This window comes from Psittacula echo (genome assembly GCF_963264785.1).
Source record: "Psittacula echo genome assembly, chromosome: 1".
Lineage (NCBI taxonomy): Eukaryota > Metazoa > Chordata > Aves > Psittaciformes > Psittacidae > Psittacula > Psittacula echo.
This window is the reverse complement of record NC_137735.1, coordinates 19,495,971-19,520,974: the sequence shown is the minus strand read 5'-3', so window position 1 is coordinate 19,520,974 and position 25,004 is coordinate 19,495,971. Positions and strand designations below refer to the sequence as shown.

The 25,004-nt window shown below is 39.2% G+C and overlaps 1 protein-coding gene across 5 annotated transcripts in view; it reads left to right on the top strand.

Moving 5' to 3' along the window:
* DHX15 (DEAH-box helicase 15) overlaps positions 1–25,004 on the top strand; it is a 56,578-nt gene that overhangs the window by 10,101 nt on the left and 21,473 nt on the right. For all 5 annotated transcript variants that reach the window (XR_013956997.1, XM_080619249.1, XM_080619248.1 and 2 more), the window contains exons 3-9: positions 4,126–4,319; positions 5,493–5,652; positions 6,066–6,284; positions 18,272–18,439; positions 22,314–22,400; positions 24,531–24,680; positions 24,822–24,930. Coding sequence is in view for 4 of the 5 variants with exons in the window: in XM_080619249.1 (XP_080475375.1) it covers positions 4,126–4,319; positions 5,493–5,652; positions 6,066–6,284; positions 18,272–18,439; positions 22,314–22,400; positions 24,531–24,680; positions 24,822–24,930 (1,087 nt within the window). In the remaining variant the exon portion in view is untranslated. The remainder of the gene's footprint in view (positions 1–4,125; positions 4,320–5,492; positions 5,653–6,065; positions 6,285–18,271; positions 18,440–22,313; positions 22,401–24,530; positions 24,681–24,821; positions 24,931–25,004) is intronic.

The window sequence follows — 25,004 nt, the reverse complement described above, 5'->3', positions numbered from 1 at the left end:
TAATGTTCAAACTGAAGGTGTATGTGAACTACTTACTTAGGCTTTCTCTTAACTGGTATAAAGTGGGCATTATCTGAAATACATAATGAATTGTTCTTCCAAAATTATCTTCCGTTGTGTGGTGGGAAGTTGAAGTCTCTACAGTAGTAGATAGTCTTTTTGAGATTCAGCTGGTGCCTGTCAAATCCCTTTCCTGGTTTTTCCATACACATTTTCCCTTTAGTCTTGTAGAGCATCCAGGTTTGGGAGTGCTTGGTTTTGACAATGGAAGTAACAGGAGAGAAAACTTTGAAAAGGGTCTTTTTCACATAGACTTAAACCTGAAGTACTGAAGAAGGATGTTGGAAGCCAAGGCCATTAATTTTCAAGTCTTCATTGAAGGAAAACAAGCCACTGCAGATACTGATCTCTGAATATGCTCAGTGGTGGAATGCGTGTGCTGAATTCTTTTAGAAAGATATTAAGTACTTGCTGTAATTGCAGCATGTGCTCCATTTAAACGTGGGATCATACGTGGTGCTGGTACAGTAGTTCAAATTTCTTCTGTAGATGGAATAGTAGAGTAGCATCTGCTTTTACATGAGAGACCCAACTGTAAAGGGTAGGATGTTTGCTTGTCAGCAAGTTTTCTTGGCAGGTGAAATTCAGAAGCAAGGTGGTTCTGAGTATTGCTTAATCTGCTGTTCTTGCAGACCACAAGAGAATTTATACAGGTAAAAGTCTGATGCCTTTTCTACTAGTGAAAATTTTGGGAATTTTACCATATAACTTTTAACAGAGAAAGCTTTCAATAAATTGAAGTGGCTCAGAAAAGCCACAAGGGCAGTGCTCTTCCTTCTCTCGCCCTGCATCCCTGTAAAAACATGACTTTCCTTTAGCTTTGGAATAGTCTTTTAGCAGCCCTCAGTTCATTTATCTTTGATCTTAGAGGCCTTTGTATGTGTAGTCCATAACTTCTCATGTTTATGAAGGTTATATTTGAAAATCTCTGAGTTGAACAAGTCTTTGAGGTTAAAGGGTCCTAATTAAAGCTATTTCTTATGATTTTGATATTGATAATTTTTTTTTTTTTTAAAGGAAAGTTGGGATTTTAGTGAAAACTGAGGGGCACCCCATTAACTGGGGGTTACCCTGTATGTAAATGGAATCACCCAAAAAGTGTGGTCACCCTCAGAGAGGTCATGGGACCCCCTGAAAGTGGGTAGAGGAGAATGGGTGCTGGGGCTGAAGGAGCTGCTCCCCCCTCAAGGCCACCAGCCTCAAAACACTCCTTGTTGCCTAAACCCCCAACCCATGGGGCACACACCACCCCCCCACCCCCCAGTATCAGGGAGCCAGGGGGCAGCCCCAGAGTGAGGGAGTGCCAAATTTGGGGTGTCTCCACAAAAGACCACCAGCCAGGAGGTCTGGTTGGGGAATGAGCAGGAGCACCTGCAACAGGGACTTGGGAGCACTGGGGGGGACTGGGAAGGACTGAGAGGGACTGGGAGCACCTGCATCAGGTAGTGGGAGCACTGGGAGGGATTGGGAGTTGAGCACGGCTGCAAGTGGGAAGAGCTGTGGCAGGGACTGGTAGCACTGGGATATTGAAACCCCGGGAGTATCTGGGGACATAGTGGCCTATATTGGTTTGTACTGGTGCATATTGGTCCGTACTGCTCCATACTGGGGTTGTGAGTTTGCAAATGACACCAGATTGGGTGGGAGTGTTGGTTTGCTGGAGGGTAGGAAGCTCTCCAGAGGGATCTGGACAGGCTGGATCCATGGGCTGTGGCCAATGGTATGAGGTTCAGCAAGGCAAAGTGCTGGATCCTGCACTTGGGCCACAGCAACCCCATGCAATGCTCTAGGCTTGGGAAAGAGCGGCTGGAAACTGCTCGTGAGAAAGGGAGCTGGTGGTAGTGATTGATGGAGCTGGACCTGAGCTGCTTGTGCTCAGGCATCCAAGAAGCCACCAGCATCCTGGCCTGTATCAGCAGCAGGGCCAGGGCAGTGATTGTCTCCTTGCACTGGGCACTGGGGAGGCTGCACCTTGAATCCTGTGTTCAGCTCTGGGCCCCTCACTACAAGAAAGACATTGAGGTGCTGGAGCGGGGCCAGAGAAGGGCAGCGGAGCTGGTGCAGGGCCTGGAGCACAAGTGTGATGGGGCACGGCTGAGGGACCTGGGGAGGTTTAGTCTGGAGAAGGCTCAGAGTGGACCTTATTGCTCCCTACAACTGCCTGACAAGAGGATGGAGCCAGGAGGGGGCTGGTTTCTGCTCCCAAGGAACAAGGGACAGGACAAGAGGAAATGGCCTCAAGCTGCATGGAGGAGGTTTAGATGAAATGAGGAACAATTCCTTCCCCAGAGGGTGCTCAGGCACTGGAACAGGCTGCCCAGGGCAGTGCTGGAGTCACTGTCCATGGAAGTGTTCACGCACTGTTTAGATGAGGCCCTCAGTGCCATGGGTTAGTGGTGGCCTTGGCAGTGCTGAGATTGGGTTGGACTTGATGATCTTGAAGGTCTTTTCCAGCCTGTTTGATTCTATGATTTGTAGGTTTTTGGTGTCAGTCAAGTTGAGGTTATCTTCGTTCAGTTTTATAAGAACCAGATGGTAAGAAGTGTTAGGATATTCCCAGTCATGACTTACATAGAAAATGTATGGCACATGCCTCTTTCCTAGTGTTTATATTGGACACAAGAAGCATTGTGGTGGTCATCTAAATTGGCTTTAACACATTGAAGTCTATGTAGGCGTTTTGACACCAGTGCTGTACGTTTTGCTGTTCATGGGAAAACCACTTCTAAATTACATTTATTTCATGCTGCTTTCACTGACAGACCTGCTGTTTTAAAGTTTATTTCAGGAATTGCTCTGCTTAAAGTCCAGAAGCTTCACCTAACATGCTTAGAGTTGAGTTTTTGTTAGGGACTTGGGAAGCAAATTCCTTCCTTTAGCTGCCTATTAGGTGAGTGTGTGTATGTTACAGGATAGGGTTTCAGGTTCCTGCTATCAGTGTTCAGGAACTTCCTTTTGGGAAGTATAGGGTTTTCAGAAACTTGAGTTCTTGTCAGCTGTCTGGTAGTCTCTTGCCAGACTTTGGTAGTCTTTGCTTGCTTTTTTAATTAATTTATAATGAAAATATGTTCTTCATTTACAAAAAAGTAGCTTTTCATTACAGTTTACACTTGTCTGCTTGTGGGTATGTTTTAGTGCTCACTTATGTCCATTTTGCTGTGGAAATATGGTATTCTAGAAGAAAAATTTCCCTGGTTTAAATTGCACAGGTTTTCCTGTTATTCCTCATCAGTGCAATACGTACAAGTGCAAATGTGAGCTTTTAAGAATACTTGAAAAGCGATTACTGAGGAGGAGTGAATTTTTCAGTCTGTAGACTCGGAACTAGTTGTGCCTGGAGATGTCTCCTCATAAAATACTGTACTGAGAACATGTTAAATATACTCTTATTTTCATCAAAGTGTTACTGACCTTAGAAATTCTTGTGAATAAAGCTTCTTCTTTGGGATGACTCTTGCTGTTTCCAGATTCCTAACAAGAGCATAAAACTGCTGACTGGCAAATGAGCGTCAACACAGGAAGGAAAGCACAGGGGTTTCAGATCTTGTTGATAGAATTTTAAAAGAACAATAATTGAATTATCATAACTGTAAATTCATTTTATTTGATGTGATTCCTGGTTAATTTTTTTTATATCACTAAAAATTCTTTTTGCTTAATGTATCAATAGGAATTGTTTTTTAAAGTCACAAAATATAATTTTTTTTACTGCAAAACTTAATGAATTGTGTTATGGATCTTGATTTTGAGTGTTAACTTCAATTCTGGTTACTTTGGAATATGTTGGCTGCCGCATCTGAATGAACACTGATATAACAGTGCTTAAACTTACTGTGAACCTATGTATTTCCTTAGTAACTTCAAAGATAGTTAGGTACATGCTTAATGTGAGTGTGCTTTCTTTAGTGGCATTGGGTCCAACTAACTAGCCTGTCTGTGTCTCATGCTTTGGATATTTTTGTGTATGCAGTTGGCATCTCAGTGAAGTTATAACTAACTTTACAGTACAAAGGTTACAGATTACATCTGGTCATTTAAAGTGGTTTTAAATTTTATTCTTACCAGATCCCTCAATGGTGTGTTGACTACATGCGCTCATTACCTGGACCAAAGAGAGGAGTGGCATGTACCCAGCCTAGGAGGGTAGCTGCAATGAGTGTGGCACAGCGGGTTGCTGATGAGATGGATGTCATGCTGGGCCAGGAGGTTGGTTACTCTATTCGATTTGAAGACTGCAGTAGTGCAAAAACCATTCTGAAGTAAGTATGGCAACTGTCAGGTAAAGGCATAATACAGCCTACTTGGGGGGGTGTGGGGTGGATTTACAGGGTATTGAAGGTGTGAGCAAAGTTTTATAGAAGTAGTAATGAGGAGGGGGGTGAATATATGCATAGGCGCTTTCTATGAATGGAGAAAAGACAGGAGACACAGCATGAGCTGAGGGAAACCTGAGGTATGGGGCTTGAGTGGAACTGTAAAGAAATCATTCCTCATAAAGAGATTACTGCACCCTATGGAAATTAGTTTTAAGTGATCCATAAAGAAGATGATGTTCTGAAGAAGTATTTCTGTGATCAAGGTGCTATTCAGAATAAAGCCCTTCAGCATTGAGGTTTTTCTCAATGTTAACACATTCAGTTGAGCTTTCTTTGGTATCTTCGTATTTGGGGTAATTCTGGTGAAGTTCAGTAGCTTGCTTCAGTAAGTAGCGCTACCACGGAGTTTTCGAAACTGGCCTATACATTCCTTAGGAATACACAATCCATAGTGTTTTGTTTATCGGTTGGTTGTTGACTCCTCTACTGTATGGGTGGAACTACACCTGCTGATGTGTCATTTGCAGATGACATTCAGAATGCTCTGTTAAAAAGGAGTGTGCATACTGTGGTTCAAGGAATAATGCTTCTCTATCAAAAGGAGTCTTCTCTTTTGCTCATACGAGTAGTTGAAAGCTGGAAATAAAGTCAGTATGTAAGAAGAAAAATAAAACAATAAAATCAGTGGAAGGGCATAAAGTGAACTGATGATCTGCAAACAAAAAAGGGGAGAACAATTGCAGAAATAGTATTTCTAGGATTTCAGAGTGTGGTTTTCCCTTTATTTTCCTGTCTCTGATTTGTAGGCTTAGAAGCCTGGCAGTAAATGTCTACAGACCAGTTACAAATGTTGCTAAACCTTGTTGGTGGCCCCCCCTTTTTCTTATAATAAACTTCTCCCCCTTCCTTCCAGATCTCACTTATACTTTGCAGTAATCTATGTGAAAGCTAGGAATGGGCTTGTTAAATTACTGGAAATAGTTTAGTGATATTTATATTTTAAAAAAAGCTGATTGAAAGCTTAGTTAAAGCAATCTAGTGAACAGTGCAGAAAAGGATTTATGTATCAGATGTCAGTCAATAAAATCTGTAAAAATTGGCTTTGTTTATGTTCAGGTATATGACTGATGGGATGTTACTTCGTGAAGCAATGAATGATCCTTTGCTGGAGCGCTATGGTGTTATAATTCTTGACGAGGCCCATGAGAGAACACTGGCTACTGATATTTTGATGGGAGTCTTGAAGGAAGTTGTAAGACAAAGATCTGATTTGAAGGTCAGTAATGATTAAGCCCAGCAAGCATCTTCTTTCTAGCTACAGGCATACCAAATAAGGGATCTGTGTGCTTACAATTAGCTGTTTTTTATAATCAACCAAAGTAGATAAAGTTTTTTGATCTAGTGGTGATCCATATTGGAAAGATAACACTAGGAAGTTCTTAATGCAGTTTGTATTGAGGAAAATACTGGAAACAATTGTAGCTTAATCTTTCCGTATTTGACCAGGATTGTTTTTTAGATCTTTGTAAATAAGGCTGCTGTGTTTAGGTGGTAAAAGAATGCTTAAATTAGTCAACAGTCGAGTTTAGTCTCTTACATATTTTATGTGTAACATTTCACAAATTCTTGCTAATCTTTTGAGTAGCTTCTATTTTTTTATTATTTTTTTTTTCCCCTCCAAACCTACAGGTTATAGTTATGAGTGCTACTTTAGATGCTGGCAAGTTTCAGATCTATTTTGATAACTGTCCTCTTCTGACTATCCCGGGTCGCACCCATCCTGTGGAGATATTCTATACTCCAGAACCAGAAAGGGACTACCTTGAGGCTGCTATTCGAACAGTGATCCAGATTCACATGTGTGAAGAAGAGGAAGGAGATCTCCTGCTCTTTCTTACTGGACAGGAGGTACTTTTTGTTTCTTTACCCATTCATCATTCCATACAGAAACTGTTCGTAATGGCTTGTGTAGACTGAAATGCTTGGTTTTCCCTTTCTAGTTTATCGTTTGAATGACCTGAGGTTTTCCACCTGCTGTACACTTTAAGTCCTTAGTAATTGTATGTATCTGTGATCTGCAGATGCTGTGCAAACTCTCTCTAAAGTCAAAATTATCATTTTACTGATGTAGTTTTAAAATAGAAACATAGAGTATGAAGCCTAGTTTTATGCCTATGTGGACTCAAGTTCGGGTACCTGATAGCATACATGTTTTTACTGAAAGTGTAGTTCTGTGCTCTTCTGGATGTGTGTTGTAGAACACCTGAAAAATACTACTTTGGTTCTGTTCCTTAGCTATCAGTAGTAGTAGTAGTTTTAATAAAAGTGTTTGGGTTTTTTTCTTACGAATAGCTGTATTGGGTTTGAAGTCTTTCTGTACCACAAATACAGGGAGTTAGTCTCAGAAATGGATTCAGTGCCTTGCAAGAAGATTGTACAAAAGCACTTTAAGCTAAACTACATCAGGAAATGAGGATTTTCTGGAAATCTGAAAACCTTTGCTTGAAATAAACTGAATTCTTTTTAGTCCTTTGAAACTCTTTAAAATGTTCTTACTAGTAGGCTGGAGAGGAGGTTAAAACCCATAGGCCTTATGAAAGCTTACTTGACTGGGTCAGCTGGTCAAAAATCAGTATTTTTGGTAGGGAACAGAATGCAGCTAGCCAAAAAAAAATGTTTTTCTAACTGATTCTTCTTGCAGTCATCCCTTGAAAAGAAATACCTGTCAAAGGATGTGGAATAATTCAGTATCTTTAAGCATACGTAGTCTTAACTATACCAAGGGGGAAAATGGTACAAATAACTTGTGATGCTAAAGATACACAGGCTTATTGAGTAGATTTGGCAGTCATAAAGATGTGTTGCCTCTTAAATGAGTTTTAAAAGACAATTGATTGAAATGTTTTCTGGCAGGTCATCTTCTCCCTTAGAATACCAAAACAAGAACTGTCATTGTAAAAGCAGATAACTCTGGCCTTTACATTTGTTCTTCTTTGTTTAGGCTTTTGTTGTGAGTTAAAGTACAGATAGGGAAGGAACTTGAAAGATTATGGCTTTGAAACTAGCCTATTTGGTTTTAGTTAGAAGTTCTAGTTCAGACTAGTCTGGCAGTTACATGTGAAAATTGGGGAGGCAGCTCTTGCATGTGTGTGAATGAGCCAGCAGCAGCAGAAAGGAACACTGCTGTCCACAGTTTCACCAGATTCTCTGTCCATAAATGGATGCTAAATCTGGCTGGTCTTTAATCCTTCACGAAGAACAAATACTTGCCCTTCTAATTATCAGTTATAAATGACAATTTATAACTACATGTATTGCTCTGAATAATTTGTCTTGACAATTATGGAAGTTGGGTGTGGGGGGAAGAGCATGTGGGACAACTGCCTTCAGATGTTACCAGCTCTGAGCACCGCTCATGTTTGGCAGATGGCTCTAGACCCAACTGCTTTAGTGCCAGCCACTGCTACCAAGGTGCTCTGTCCTTTTGTATGAACAGGTTCTTTGATTTTCACTGGGCTCATTTACAGGACATAATGCACTATAAGTAATTCTTTAATAAATCATGCACTTAATACATGCTCATACATATGGCTGTAATTATGCATAAATGTCACAGAATGGACTCAGATCAGTGTGATCAAACAAAAGCCATTTATTATAGAAAAACCTCTTTATATACTATTGCTTAAAGTTGCTTACAATAACTTGGCACATTGTGATTGGATACATATATTTAAGGCACTTAACAACTAACATATAATTGGTTAAGCACAGGTGTGAGAACCTGACCTTCAAATCTTGACCACAGTCCACAATTTAGCAACTCAGTAAATTCCAGCTCCTTCTTATCTTGCTTTCTCACTCCCTTATTTGTGTGCTCCTTCGCTCTTGGATGATCCTGAATCTGTGTTGAGCTCCACGTAGGCACTTGCTGATCTGGGTACGTGGCCGTTCTCTGCCAGAAAATCATCCACACATAAATGTATCTAGCTATGTCCTTACATTGCCTTACTGAATCATTTAAACTTTCAGTGGTAAGCCGCCATCCTGTTTTTTTTGTTCTCCAGTCTGCTTATCCCTGGCTGATAACTGTTCAGGGGTACTGGGGTGGCTCTGCCTAGAGCTAGTCTAAATTTAGGTAGTTAGCATGAAATTGAAGTCTGGTTTAGGTTCTGTAGAGAAGCTTTGAAGTGTTATGTTAATGACTTTTTGATCACTGTTAAGGCTTATCTTTGAGCCTTATAATACAGTCTATGTGTGCATTACTGTTGAATCTGACCTGCTGTAATCTCAAGAACTGGGAAGTGTGTGTAGGTACTGCTACGTGTTGTGAATTCAGTAGGCTTGGTAGCTCAAGTCTTGCGTTCGATTTTTGCTGGGCAGAAATGCCTTGCAGTTTTTCCAGATTCTGGAAAACAATATAAACAGGGTGCAGGATTATTTGATTTTGTCACAAAGATACATTTGCAAAGCTGATGAAGATACATAAAGGGGAGATAGTCATAGAACCATGTAAGTGTGAACTGGTTCGAGTTTGAGGCCTCAGATGAGGAGCAATTGCAGTGGTCTAAGGCAGAATGAGGGTCCTTAGTAGCTACTGCCTTTGCTTCCCACTGAACTTGAAGTAATTTTATATGGGCAGTAAAATGAATAGCAGTTAATTATACAGATTAGTTAAGACACAGAGTTGATATGAAACCTGAAGATACCAGGGAAGGTTCTGTGTTGTTAGGCCTAAAAATGAAAAGAAGCTTTAAGTCCATTTGGAAGCTAAAGGTATCTTAATTTGTATAAGCCTGTTACTGGATGAAGATAAAATTGTTGTTAACAGTGCAGAAATAAGTGTTCAATACAAATGTCCTTCCTGAATCTGAAAGGAGCAAAAGTCTATGATTATGTTGTATGAACTGCTTTTCAGACCATTAGTAACAAAAGGATGTCTTAAAACCAGCATTTATTAGGAGTAAACATTTTGACTTGTCCCACAGTCTCTGTAAGGAGGAGAGCTCGTTTGTTAGAAGAATAATAAACCCCAAACAAAAAGACCCACCCTGGTATGAAAGGATGATTCTAGAAGATGGAAATAATGTTCATATTTCATGCCAATATTAAAAAAAAAAAAAGGTATAAACTGGAAAACCATAAGCCAGGTTCCCTGATGTCAGTCACAGGCAAAATTGGAAACTGACAAGGAATTCTGTTCACAAGGAAAAAGTGTAATTACATTTCAGTCATCATGTCTTTCTTAGACAATAGGTTTTGTCAAACTTGTTCTCAGTCATTGGGATTACAAATTCAGTAGTCTAGTTGTGTTAGGTACACATTTATTAGTCTTGACTTTAAATGTCTTAAGACTGGCTCACCTGCAGATCTTGGAGGTGGCTGGTTTATTGTCTGCTGGAGTTCTGCTAAAACAGTATTAGATTTCACACTCCATTAAGGTAAGTAATCTGAGAGTAGGTGTGAAGTCCTTGCAGATTAAACTTGTGGGAAGGCAGAAATAATGACGCAAACTGTATAGATCTGTCTTACATATCTTAGTAACCTAGGCACTTAAAAAAGCAAAGTGTGCTTTCTACCTGCCCCCACCCTTTTCTTAATAAAGCCAAATGCATCGTTACACACCTAGGAGGAGAAATCCAGGCTGCATCTGGAGAGTTTAGCACTGTTGCTCTTGTTTGTAGATAAATATTCTGAATAGTGTTGTGAAGTTCTGATGTTAATGTTCCAGAAGGGTTCAAAGTGATATTTGTAAAACTGATTGTGGGGAGAAAAGAGTTGCAAAACGTTTTGTTGTGGTTTTTTTTTTTTGTTGTTGTTTTTTTTGTTTGTTTGGGTTTTTTTATGTTTTAGTAGAATGTTTTGTAAATGAGGATTTATTTTAAAGGCACACTTTTCATCACAGTGAAGCTGGTTACAGTCTGGAACTGTGAAAGAGAGACTTTCTTATGAGGAAATTGAACTCAGAATAGACAACTTCTTTTTAGTGTCTGTGGTAGTGATTAAGTTTAAGGCAGTAAGTTACTGGGCTACAGTGAACACAAGTTGTCTTGTTTAGCCTCACAGAAAGTATTGAGGAGTTGGGAAGCATAAACTGAAAGAAGAGTACTAATATTCTGTTCAAGTGCTAATGGGAGGCAGGTTTTTTTGCTCTTCATTCATTTGAAATGACATCAGTATTAAATACGTCAAATAGACCAGAACAAAAAGATGTTGAATATAGGAACTGCGCCAAGACCAGTTCCATTTTGACTTGCTGGCAGAGCAGTCTCAGTTATGGTCAGGTATTGTTTTGTTCTGCGAATGACTCTTTTTTCTTTTTTTGTATAAGGACACCATTTCACAAAGTTCTGTTTCTCTGGACTTGTGTTGAGAGCATCTCCTGAGATGGTGCAGCTCTTAGGGCCAGTTCTTTTTATTGTTGTTTCTTCATTTTAGTTTGTAGTTTTGCTTTCATTCCTGGATGGAGAAAGGGAAATTGATAAAGTTCCATGCAGTTTTAAGGGCAAAGAAAAAATTTCTGGGAGGTTTATGTTGTCAAAGCCAGAGGTGGCTGGCAATGCCCCTGTCTGTTACAGGAACCCAAAAGAGAAGGGGAAAGGTTACAGGGTCTGCCAGATATTTCTTAGAATTGTAGAATAGTTAGGGTTGGAAAGGACCTTAAGATCATCTAGTTACAACCCCCCTGCCATGGGCAGGGACACCTCACACTAAACCATGTCACTCAAGAAGACTCCATGCAACCTAGCCTTGAACACTGCCAGGGATGGAGCATTCACAACCTCACTGGGAAACCCATTCCAGTGCCTCACCACCCTCACAGGAAAGAATTTCTTCCTTATATCCAATCTAAACTTCCCCTGTTTAAGTTTGAACCTGTTACCCCTTGTCCTGTCACTACAGTCCCTGATGAAGAGTCCCTCCCCAGCATCCTTGTAGGCCCCCTTCAGATACTGGAAGGCTGCTATGAGGTCTCCACGCAGCCTTCTCTTCTCCAGGCTGAGCAGCCCCAACTTTCTCAGCCTGTCTTCATACGGGAGGTGCTCCAGTCCCCTGATCATCCTCGTGGCCCTCCTCTGGACTTGTTCCAACAGTTCCATGTCCTTTTTATGTTGAGGACACCAGAACTGCACACAATACTCCAAGTGAGGTCTCACGAGAGCAGAGTAGAGGGGCAGGATCACCTCCTTTGACCTGCTGGTCATTCTCTTTTTGATGCAGCCCAGGTTGGCTTTCTGGGCTGCGAGTGCACACTGAAGCTGGCTCATGCTCATTTCCTCATCAACCAACACCCCCAAGTCCTTCTCTGCAGGGCTGCTCTGAATCTCTTCTCTGCCCAACCTGTAGCTGTGCCTGGGATTGCTCTGACCTAGGTGTAGGACCTTGCACTTGGCATAGTTAAACTTGATGAGGTTGGCATCAGCCCATCTCACAAGCGTGTCGAGATCCCTCTGGATGGCATTCCTTCACTCCAGCTTATCAACCGAGCCACACAGCTTGCTGTCACCAGCAAACTTGCTGAGGGCGCACTCAATCCCACTGTCCACATCACCGACAAAGATGTTGAACAAGACCTGTCCCAACACCAATCCCTGAGGGACACCACTCGTTACTGGTTTCCAGCCAGACATTGAGCCATTGACCATAATTCTTTGTGTGTGGCCATCCAGCCGTTTCTGGTTTGGGAAGTACTTTTTATTTATCCATTTAGATTTTTTTCTCTGCATACTCATTTTACACAAAGTAAAAATTGCAGTGGCATTAGTTTACTGTAGAATTTAACAGGTACGTCTACTTGACTCATTTATCCAAGGTGAAGCCAAGTGTGTATAATATAGCAGCTGATCTGCTGTAGATAGGACTTATCATCTCCTGTTTAAGAGTTTAAAGGATGTTCTAACTGGAGCAGTCCTGAAGTTTTACTCACCTCAGATTCTTTGCAAGTGCTCAGGGTCAGCTGAAGAAAGGGGTTCTGAAGTAATGTTCCCAAGGACTGTGTTTACAAAATCATTGAATTGGTTTGCATGCTAAGTGCTGAAATTGTTCCATTAAATGTGCTTAAAATGATACCACTTTTCACCATCTTTTTTGGAAACAATGTTCCTAAGGATACCGAGGTACAGTTTAGGTTTTAAGATTGAGTGGATCCTGATGAGCAAGTTAAGTGGGTGTTTATATATACCAGTCTGGCCTGTGAGCCAGAATGAGTGCCAGCACTTCGAAGTACGGTGATGGCTCTGGGTAACTTGTGGTTGATTGATAACTGTTGCTTAAGATCAGCCTAATTTCAGTCCTCAGCTATGACAACATGGATGGGTCCTGCATGCAACCAAAAGGGAAGGAAATTCAGGTTATTGGATAGTTAGCTCAGCATGAAGAGTTTAACTCAGTAACTTAGTGCCGCAAAGATGATTGAAGGACTGGAAAGCGTGCCTTACGAGAAAAGGCTGAGAGAACTGGCTTTGCTTAGCCTTGAGAAGAGTGCTTAGGAGAGACTTTATCACTTTATCACCATGTTCCAGTATGTAAAAGGTGGCTACAAGGAAGATAGAAACTCCCTTTTTACAAGAAGTCACATGGAAAAGAGAGGGGTAATGGGTTCAAGTTACTCCTGGGGAGATTCAAATTGGACACAAGGGAAAAGTTTTTCACAATGAGAACAGTCAGCCGTTGGAATAATCTCCCCAAGAAAGTGGTGGGATTCCCCAGTATTGGACACTTTTAAGATTCAGCTGGACAGGGTGCTGGGCCATCTTGTCTAGACTGTGCTTTTGCCAAGAAAGGTTAGACCGCATGAACCTTGAGGTCTCTTCCAACCTGTGAACTTCATTGCTGCTGGTTTTCCTGCTGCCTTTTTATGTTCAGGTTTTTTGACTGCCATTCAATGAAATGTCTTTATGTAAGAAGCTTGGCAGTGTTTGTTCAGCAGAAACTTGCTTCCCAAAGATGTGGTGCATTAACTCAGTAATATATGCAACTTCTCCTATAATCCTTTTCTATTTCCATTCTTGCTAATAGTAACCTTTCAGTATGAGCGCCTCTTTATGGCAGAAATACTATCAGGGAAAGAAATGGAAGTGAATTTCTACTGAACATTCAGTTTGAGTAGTGTATTAAGACTGTTTTCAACAGCAGATGAAAAAAATGTGATGTGCATGATAAGAAGCAAAATTAGTGTCTTCTGTGGTTAATTTTATACAGCTCTTTTTAGATGAACTGCTAATGATATGTTAAAATCCTTCGCTTTTTGATGCAGAGCTAGGGAATATTAAGTATTAGAGTACTGAGATGATAACCTTAAGCAAGTGGAGATGTTACATTGGAGGCAGCTGGTGAGGTATTGTTTTGTGGTTAATTTATTTCTGAGTCTTTCTTTGCGGTGTGTTCTGACACAGAGCCTGAGGAACCAATATGTTTTTAGATTAAAATGACACAGACCATCTTTAAGTCATATCTAGAAGATTTTCTGTGGTAAGGCTTTCAAAAGTGAGACATTTAGGAAAAAATAGTATTGCAAAGTAATACTTAAGTACTGCTCACATTTTTAGTCTTGTTAGTTACTAATATAAATACAGGAGGATGGGGGGGGAGGTTGGAATTTGAGTATTAGCCCTGTAAGTGGTCTTGAAGTTTTCCAATGGCTTAACTGTTAGTTCTGTCCCTCTTACTTTCAAATACTGACAGCTTTTCATCATGTTTTCCCAGATCACTTCTGTCAGTTTTAAGAAAAGAGCTTCTTAGGAGACCTTCCTTTGCTCAAAGGATAGCATAGGAAAGGGAGAGAAATGCGGAAGGCTTTGTATTTACTTCCTGTAGTGATGGTTTAAAAGGAAACTTCAGCACTGTTACAGTGATGGGAGAGAAAAAATGGTTTAGTTTTACATATCAGAGGGGTAGGGGTTCAAAATACAGATGGCTCCACTACTGTTTCTAATGTATGAGGGAAATTGTGCGCTCTGTTCTTGCTTTGTTTTCTAAACAAGCCACTGCTAAGTGTTGGTTCCCATATACTTCAGTCTTCCTGAAGTCTGTGGCACCATGGGGGTTCCCACTGTAATCCTGAAGCCTTTTGATATCTCAGAATTGCTTTCTGATACTTAAGCTCCTGAACAAAATCCACCTGTTGCCTGTTGTCTACCAGTTGTTTTGAAGTCTAAGCAGCCTCCTCAGGACTGTGTGTAGAACCAGCCTTAATCACACAAATTTCTTGGGAGGATTACCATATAAATTAGCTTACATGTAATTTAATCAATATTATTAAATCAAATTATTTTCCTGATTACTACTGGCTTTCCCTTTTGTGAACTATATTTAGCTCTAGGTACAAAATGCAAATTGCTGGCTCTCACCTGGATGTTTTAGATGACTTTGTTTTTCCTGGTTGAAAAACATTCACCACCCCATTACCTTCTTGATCACCACTATATCCATAAAAATAAATATTTTCTCTTCACTCGTTTTTGTCTGTCCTTGGGGCTTTTCCAAGGAGAATTGTGTATATGTGTTAAGGACTCCACATCAATATACAATAGTCAGACTACTATGAGCTTCTTAACTGCTACTTGATTCTAGTTTCCATAATGTTGCAGCTGTATTGTTAATTCATTTTGGTTAAGATCAAGCAAGAAGTCTTAATAGACTGTCTGAGACAGTTCTGATGAATGGATGTTGTAAAATATAGATATGTTGAATCGGTGTGGCCCTTGCAGCTTGAGATAAATAAGCATTTTTGCTATCATGTAACCTTTCCCCTTTGTGGTCTGTTTTGCTATTTGTGCTTTGGTAATGAGCTCTTTTTAGAATGAGAACACTGATGGACAACTTCATTGACTGCAATTTTACTGAGAACTGTTTCTCAAGTAATACTTCCAAGAAGTCTTCAGTTTTGTGAGGAGCTAGGATCAAGTTCAGGTAGTAATTTTAGCATTGCCTAAGCCTTTCACTTTCTGGATGTAAGGCCTACTTTCTTTTTTGATTAACTCTGAAGCGGGTCTTTGTGCTAATGCAGAGGGCAGGCAGGGGTCTGACTGTTGCTCCTTTGATCCTGTGTCTGTACCTGCTTCTTGTACCCTGGTATTTGTTGTCTCAGGTAGACAGGGTAAGAGTTAGAGCTTTGAGGAGTTTTCAGGTGTAAATCTAAGTGCAAGGCAGGTTCACTGTAGCTTCCCCATTTTCCCTCCAAGAAGAAAAACCTCCTCTTATGTGTGGGTTGATGGAATAATCCCACTTCAAGGGCTTCTGTAATAGATTTGGAGTAGATGGTGTGCAAATGTTTAAATGTGTGTGGTTTTTTAAAAAAAAGCTTTCATGCTTGGGTTAATGGGGACTATTGGATTAGACTTGCTCAGTCTTCAGAGGCTTGAAGTTAGGATTGTGCCTTCAAGTGTATCTCTTGTATCTCCATGTGATACAAATGAATCTTTAACACTTAAATGAATCCTTACTATTGTCAGACTGTTCTTACTGCACATACTCCTAGGTTGTGTACTTTGGGATATCAGTTCTAGTCTGCTGGAATTGGAGGGTGGCTGTGGATACAGTTGAAGTAGAGAGAGTTTTCTGCCAGCGTGGTAAATAAAAGGAAACCACTCTTAATTAAAACAATTTGGTACTAAAGCATTCTCTTTTACCATCGTTAGATGTGTAGCAGTGGTTTTCTGTGACTGGCATCCTTTTTTCTAGCAGTTTCTGATGAGAGGTCTGTAGCTAACTTCAAGCCTGCAGAGAGTACTTGTGTTCTATGCACTTGTCACCTCTTATGTTGAAGTATTTTAATGAGTCCTGATTAGGGATATTTTGAAATTAAATTGGGGAAACTTGAGGGAGGAGCAATGCTTTTATTGTCTTGGAATGATGATAGGTGGCAGTGAACACCTGTGGCCTGAGGAGTGTAGTGCTTTCATTTATCACTGCTTTCTTGCGTTTACTATCTCTTAAGTATAAAACTGTCCTGGAGTCTCTAGTCAGTACTGTTGAAGATGAAGCATCCTGTCCAGCATCAGAGCCTGTATATAATCTGTATATATGTGTGTATGTATATATATATGTGTGTATATATATATATATATGTATATATAATCTGTTTAGGTTTCATGAAACAGTGTAGTGGCCTTCAGATCTAAACTAAGGTCTGTGCTGGAATGTTGTTTTAGCGTTTGGCTTGTGGGTGTTTTTGTTGTGTGTTATTCGGGTTTTTTTAAGTATTAAATGTAATTTTAGATCTTGGGCCTGTTAAATATTGTAATGTTTAACAGGCCCAAGTATAAGCTTGTCAAGACTTCGAATAGGTGCTGCCTAGTTAGTCAACTATCTGTCTGAAGTTAGGTTTTTCCTTTTCACTAGCAGACTATTACTCAACTTAAAGGGCTTTATCAGCAGAACACCGAACACTGACATCTGTGAATAGAAATTAATTCTCTGTTAATAAAGCAGTAGTGGATGTTTCAGCTCAAGTGCTTTGTCTGGCCCTTCCATTTTCTGATGGGTCTGTTGGATTTGTTGACGAAGAGCACCTTTGTTTAAAAGTTTTTGTAAATATCTGCAGTTCATTCAAATTGGCAAGTTAATGCCAGAAAGCATTAGGCTTACTACTAGGGCTTTTTGACATCAAAAAGGAAGATCCTTCATTTTGCCATGCTTACATTAATTATATGTGCTGATCAATACAGAACATGAGTATTGCATTGTCTGTGCTTCTTTAAAACATACTCGCTACAGTTGTGCTGAAAACTCACAAGTCTCTTAAGAATAAATGAAAAAGACCTAGATCTGTTCCGGGTTTCTAAAAAGGAATTCGCTTTTGCTTTTCTAGTTACAGTTTAAAGCAGTGATTTTACCAAACCTTTACATTAACCTGTTGTGTATTTGCTTAAGGGCAAATTCAGGCTGGTGAGTTATAAGTGATAAGGGAGGTCTAGTCTCTTTTTCTTGGAGTATGTTGGTTTTTGCATTTGTCGGCTGTTGCTTCTTGTCAGGATAACTTCATTCTCCCATCAGTGGTTCAGCTGGAATATCAATAGTTGGTAAGCATGCCTTTTAGTTATAGCAGTGGAGGCTTTGTTGTAATTTTAAAGTTAATGAATTGTGCTATTTGTTAACCTAAGTTTCTGTTCACTTTAATTTTCATTAAATGTTGTAATAACTACAGGTCACCTAGCTGACTTAAATGTAGCTGTTTTCTAATGAAATGGAATTACAAACAAGTGAGTTGTGGTGAACTTTCTTGTATGGTGGGCTAGCAAACAGTGTAGAAAATCCTGAAATAAGAAAAAAGGCATGAAGGATCTTTTTCTTCTTCAGAATATTTCACTGACTTACTTAAGCTTAAATGGGATTTTGGTTAGTTTTGAAGTAAGATCTGAAACACTGGATTGAGAGGTTCAGTTTTGAGCATCCATGTTTATACTGTAAAGGTGTTTGTTCTCATTAGGTACAATGAAGCAAATCTTCCATATAATTGCATTAGTGTTACGTGACATTAAAGCTTAATTGGCTTATTTTAAATATCTTGCACATCAATTTCTTTTTAGATTGTGGAAATTGAAAAGGTCGTGAGTGCAGTTTCATATTCCAGGGTGAGAGATTTCGATTTTAGTACAATTTGTACAGAATTAATTAGGAAACATGGCTAAAAGAGAAAGGATGTTGAATGCAAATTAGCGTGCTCATTAGAATGTAGAAGCTGAAGCAGCCTGAAGTATTGTGGAAATTTGATTGAAAATGCAGAAAGCACTTTGATTGATTTTATTTTTTTTTGTTAATGCTAAGTTTTATGTTTTTAAGTAGAAGTTACTGTAATTGTTCTTCAGGATGTAGAATTCAGGATTCTCATAAGTCACTCCAAAAATGTGCTGCCTTTTTAATGGAGTTCTCTAACCCATATTTTTGGTTTACAGGAGATTGATGAAGCTTGCAAAAGGATAAAACGTGAAATTGATGATTTAGGCCCTGAAGTTGGTGACATCAAAATCATTCCATTGTATTCCACCCTTCCTCCACAACAGCAGCAAAGGATTTTTGAACCTCCCCCACCAAAAAAACAAAACGGAGCAATAGGAAGAAAGGTAAATAGTACTGTTTGAGTATGCTGCTCAGTATTAGCTACTCACACTTGTGTGGGCAGTTACATAGGAGATTTAGCTGTTTTAAATGTATTTGAATAGCAACAAGTAGAAGTGGTTTTTGATGAAGCCTAAACAGTCTATGTTAAAATGTTCAGTTTAGCATTGCATTAAAACTTTGTTTCTCAGTGCAATTCAGTATTATGGCTTCCACCTGTAAGGCATGAATATTCTAGTAACAGTTTGGGAGTGATATTTATTTACCTTTCTTAGGAGAAATATGATAAATCAGGTTCAGTATTGAACTTGACAACCATGGGACAATTACATGGAGGGATGGAATTTTTTTTCCCTAAGGAATTATTGAGGCATTAGTTTTGTTTTGGGTTTTTTGTTTTGTTTGGGTGGCATATTGTGAGTGTGGTGGTGTTTTGTTTAAAAACAAACAAAAAACACCCAGCACAAAATGGACTCTCTCTTCAAGGGACGTTATCAGGTAGGTTATTCTGTGTCTCAGATTTTATGAGAATGTGCAAATTAAAACAAGTACACTGAAATTAGATGTTTTCTGTAGCAGTAAGCAAGGAACTTAGGTTCTTCATTGTGCAGAATGGATTGAGAAACTGAAAAACTTGACATGGAGCTAGTGAATGCTCTTCATAAAATTGAGTTCAGTTCTTGAATGGTCACATAAACAGGTTAGAAACTGGTTATTTCTCTAAAACTGAACATTTGAAAGGAGTCTTGATAGAGCTTACCCAGGTTAGACTCTGTATGAAGCAGCATTAACAGCACTAATGCTGTATGAAACATTACATTACGTTACATTCATACATACTAATGTATGAAACAGCATTAGTCTATGTAGAGTTTGTTCCTTGATTATTTGCGCTTTTTTGTGCAGTACAATGCTTGTAGAATACTAGTGGTAACTTTCTAGAGTTCTGGAAGAATAAATCACTTAAATTTACTGAATGATTCTTTTCCCTGTTGAAGTTGATTGCAGAAAGCATTCAGTCTGAAGTCATGAAACTAATGCTGCAAGAAGATTGTATTAGCAAATGACTTAAATGAATGCAGTTGCTTTTCATTGATGAACAAGGGATAGCTCTATATATTTCATTACATTTTCATTCATGTTTAAAACTGCACACTTCAAAATAGGCAGTTCCTGGTTTTCCTGATAAGAGGATAACAGATGCAGTATGTAACTTTCATTATGTTGAGCTGACAAAGCCAGTACCAGTGTTTTAAGAGGAAGACACTCTCCATGTAGCTATTTCACTACAAGAAAAATTGCCATGCTGGAATGGTATTAACTGTAGGCAAAAGCAGGCACAAAATACATAAGGAGTAATACAATTCAGACCCATGAAACCATTGGATTTCATTTGTTTGAGTGTGTGTGTTTGGGGTTTTGTGGTGGTTTTTTTGTTGTTTTGTGGTATGTGTTGGTGTTTGGTTTACCATTCCTCTTTGCCTGCTGTGGCTAAAATATTCTGGCATTTGTGTTCTGTTTCTTATGTTCTTAACAAACACTGGTGATGAGTGAAAGTGTGTAAATTTGTTTAAATGTTGTTTTATTTGTCTTAGTGATTGAGGTATGTAAAGTAGGACCATGTGCTGCTGTGCCTCCACTGTCTTAGAAAATGCCTGCTTTTGCAGTATCCTGCAGGAGTTGAACCTAGTTTTTTAGGGCTGCTGAGGAAAGAGCGAGCTAGCAGGAGGTCTGAATCATTTCAAAGCTCTAATGGTCATAAAAAGTGAAGTGCTTGCTGAATCAGTATCTCCTGAGCTTTAACTTTGTGAAAGAAAAGAAAGATGCTGGAAGTTGTGTGGCATCTTGCAGTAGTAGTGATGGTAACAGCTAGTACTGGTACAGCTTGGTAACTTAGCACTTCTTTCGTCTTTTAGATGTGCTGGGCAAGATCAGTTATCATTGCAAGAAAGCTTAAAAGTAATAAGATTAAAAAATGCTTATAACTAGTTATGGCTAATCAGAGTACTTATACTATGGAGGAAGATGAAGATGACTTAACAAGGAGCTTTTCTACTCCCCTTTCCTATCTTAGCCCTGCTTTTTAAACTGCATTTTAGTTTGTTTCAGGAGTCTTAAGGATTACTAGTTAATACACATGCAATATAGGTACTATATATATTTTAATATTTGAAGTAACTTGATTAAATCTCCAAAACTCTTTGGTCTAGCCAACTGTTAATCTGATACTCAGAATATTTTTAACATAAGCATTTCAGTAATTGCAAACCTGCACTTAAAAGCTTATTAGCTACAATTTATTATTTTACATAGTGTTAATTTAATTTGTTTAATTTCCAGGTGGCTTTGTACTTAGATTTGGGCTTGAAAGATGTGGCAGAATTTCCTCAATTATTTTTAACATTTCTTGTGGTTTTTTACTGGTTAATTATGGTTTTCAAGTACAGTGATGTTAACAGTCAAGATCTGTACATACGACAATTGCTGTATGAATAACTGCTTTTCCTTCTACCTCTGGAAAGTTCTGTGTGATTCAAGAACAAGTGAAATGGCTGGACCTTTGTGCACGAAGCATACTAATAGTATTGAGTTACTGATATTGAAGTGGCCTAACAGAAACTGGTGATTAAAGGCAGGCCTAAAACCTTTTGATGCTGCGCAGTAATTGGTGTTTGAAGAGTCTGGATATGGGTGGTTGTATAGATTAGTAGATCTGGAAAAAGCTGAGCCTTTTTATGTAAGTTACACTCTTAGCAACAAGCTGAATGTGACTTGGCTGGCCTTGCAACATGGGAGATGCAACATGCATCTCTTGCAATTTTTTTTTTTTTTTTTAATGGAAATATATTGTCTTTTTGTGTCAGCACTTAGTTTTTGTTTGAGGAGTTCTAAGTAGGTGGAATACCATAATTCCAACTTAATTTCAATTTTTCTTTTCCACTGAGGTGTTGCTTTCAGTATGTAGTAGCATCTGGGCAAGCTTAGACCTGAAGTCTATTTAAGCAAGAGATAAGATTTGTAAGTAACAAAAAGCAGGCTTGCAAAGTGATGAGAGAGGAGGAAGAGAAATCAGCAGGATTTCAGCCACTGGTTTCTTTGATTGTGAACTAACTGTTAGGGGTGTCTCAAATTTGATTTGCAAAACTGAAAACGATGACATAGTACTCTGAAGAGCATTAAGGGTGAAATGCAAGTAGTATTCATGAAGTGCTGATTGGGTTTTGGGTCTTTACTGAGGCAGCTGGTTAAACTTGCTGGTATCGTGATTTTAATGGGGTCCCTATTGGCATGAGAGCCAGTGATATCTATAGGCACTGCATCTCTGGACACAGAATTGAAATGTTGGCAAATTAAGGCTCAGAACTTGGATATCACCTTTAATTTTTGCAAGACTTCAGAAAGTTTATAGGCGTTTTAGAATGTAACCTTAAGTATGTTTAAATATCTGGTAATTTAAAAAAACCCCCAAAGTCGAACTGAAATAATATTGCTTGGGACTTTAGATGGAATGTGTTGATAACTGCTTTATTCCAAACAAAGTAAAAGAACATGCTGTGCTGGTACAGTTGTGTAACATTTGATTTTATATTATTTAACCTGTTTTCCTGTTCAGGCTTTCAAAGAAAAGTTAAAAAGATGGGATTAACAGAGGATGTTAAAAGGGTTTGTGTAACTTGTCATTTTGTATCAGAGATCAGTGTTAATTTTAAGGAAAAAGAAACAGAAGAGCAAATGTTTTAATTACAAAAATCATTATTTCAACACACTTACAGATGAAGTGAAGGAAAGTTTGCTGAAAATCCTTAGTGTGTGAGGCAAGTTCAGAGCTCTTCATCTTGAGGACAAAGCTGTTTCCTTACTATTTTATTTTTTCTGCAGGTTGTTGTGTCCACTAATATTGCTGAGACATCATTAACAATAGATGGTGTTGTGTTTGTGATCGATCCTGGCTTTGCAAAACAGAAGGTAAGTATTGTTTAAGATCCTCTTTATAGTAGGTAAGATTCTAGTGCCTGGTTTCCTCTTCTCTTTCTTAACACTGATAGGGCTTTTCCCAGTTGAAGTCTTGACCTAGATTGGTTTGGGTTTTGTTTAGTTTTTAACTCATGCTAGGTTTGCAGTTGGTCTGCAAACCTTAGTTACCTAGAGCAGTCCAAACCTGTGCCATACAGAATTTTATTTAAAGAAAATAAATACAAGGATATTGAAACTGGAATATTTGAAACTCTACATTCTTTAGAGAGGGTGGTTTTGTACCGTATGTCTGTGTTTGAGAATGCTCAAGTAAAACTGAGAAATTGCATGAAAGTAAATAAAAATGGTGCTAGGAGCCACAACTTCTTTTCAGTTGCGTTAGCGTAGAAAACTCCAGCACTAAAATGAAAAGAGGGAAGTAATACTTAAGGCAATATTGTTTCTTGTCAGTATTTATCATGTACTATTGTAGCCCTGAAGATTGTCATTGAGCTTGTGCTGCTTGGAACGTCATGGGATGTTCAGAGGAACTGATGTAGCTTGCCTGCAGACAATGCAGTAACTAAGGGATAAAATTAGCTTAGCTTTTTTCACGAATTCTAGCTGTCATTATAATTTGTTTTTCTACACGTTTTCTTTTAAACACACATACACTGTCAGCCTTTTAAACTTTAGCAAATTGAGAGATACGGCAGAATTGTGAGTACAGCCAGTGCCTCTTCGTACACAAGTTTCAGTTGCCATATAGACTGAGGTTTGGTTTGGTTTTTTCTCCCCACGAGTAGTTCTTACACTGAAAGAATCATAGAATGGTTAGGGTTGGAAAGGACCTTAAAGTTCATCTAGTTCCAACCCCCCTGGCATAGGCAGGGACACCTCACACTAAACCATGTCACCCAAGGCTTTGTCCAACCTGGCCTTGAACACTGCCAGGGATGGAGCATTTACCACTTCTCTGGGCAAGCTGTTCCAGTGCCTCACCACCCTCACAGTAGAGAACTTCTTCCTTATATCCAATCTAAACTTCCCCTCTTTAAGTTTTAACACATTACCCCTTGTCCTATTGTTGCAGTCCCTGATGAAGAGTCCCTTTCCATCACCCTTGTAGTTCCCCTTCAAATAGAATCATAGAATTGTTTGGGTTGGAAAGGACCTTAAGATCATCTAGTTCCAACCCCCTGCCATGGGCAGGGAGATACCAGAAGGCTGATACGAGGTCTCCATGCAGCCTTCTTCAGACTGGAGAGCCCCAGCTTTCTCAGCCTGTCTTCATACCGGCAGGTACTTTAGCCCTGTTATCATCCTTGTGGCCCTCCTCTGGACTCGCTCAAGCAGCTCCATGGCCTTACTACATTGAGGACACCAAAACTGCACACAGTTAACAGAATACCTTCTGTAATAAGAAATGAACTTGTTGTACATGTTTTATACCTATTCACACCATGAGGATGTTAAAACATGGCCCAAAGAACATCTTCAACTGAAACTGCTAGCTGACTACTGCTTTTGTTTCTGTAGAGTGTATTCTCTTCCATGAGCACTATTGCGCTGGCAAGACTGCCGTTTATGTATGACTGCAATGGAAATCTTACAGTAAATTTTAGCATACTTTTTGAACTGTGACAGTCTGCAAGTACCCTTGAAATACAGCCTTGCTTTGTAATCAGTCTGAGTTTTACAGTTGCATTCAGCCTTAATGCTAGATTTTTCTGACCTCTAGAACATAGTTATTCAACGTTATAATTTTTATCAAGACCGTTTTTATTTTTCCCCATGGAATTATTTGAGCATCAAGAGTGTGTTTAGCATTCTGCAGAACAAATCGGACACATTCCTTCTGCCACAAAAATCTTATCTAAAAATACACTCATGTAAGGAGGACAAAAAGGCTGGCAGGAGTTGTTAAGAAATGAAGTTGTGTTTGAAGCTTTGTCACTGATCCAGAGGCTCTTGTAGCCAATTTTTTCTTCTCCTTTCAGATACATACAGCTTGTGATTTCCTAGTCAGAAGCTGTTCGAAAATAAGTTTAAAAGCACTTCATCTTTTTAGATGGTTGTCTCATCCATGAGCAGTATTCATTCTTCATCCTTCTTTGCTGTTCTGATTCCACTTCCAAACAGGTGTACAATCCTCGGATCAGAGTGGAGTCTCTCTTGGTGACTGCAATTAGTAAAGCTTCTGCTCAGCAGCGAGCTGGCCGTGCTGGTCGTACTAGGCCAGGCAAGTGCTTCAGGCTGTATACAGAGAAGGCTTACAAAACTGAAATGCAGGTAAGAATGCATATATAAGAACTCCTGATCAATACAGGTAGCTGAGTGCCTTGCTACCAAACCAAACCAGAATGTGAATGCTTGTGTAGTTTAAAGTAACAAGTGTTCCGAATTTTCTTTCTTTTCCTCTCCCTACCACAGGACAACACATACCCTGAAATTTTGAGGTCTAACTTAGGATCTGTAGTACTGCAGCTCAAGAAGCTTGGCATAGATGATTTGGTGCACTTTGATTTTATGGATCCTCCAGGTATCTGTTTCTGTTTTATCTTGCCTACTGTAACTGTTATGCTTTAACTTTTGAAATCCTTATTTTGGTGAATA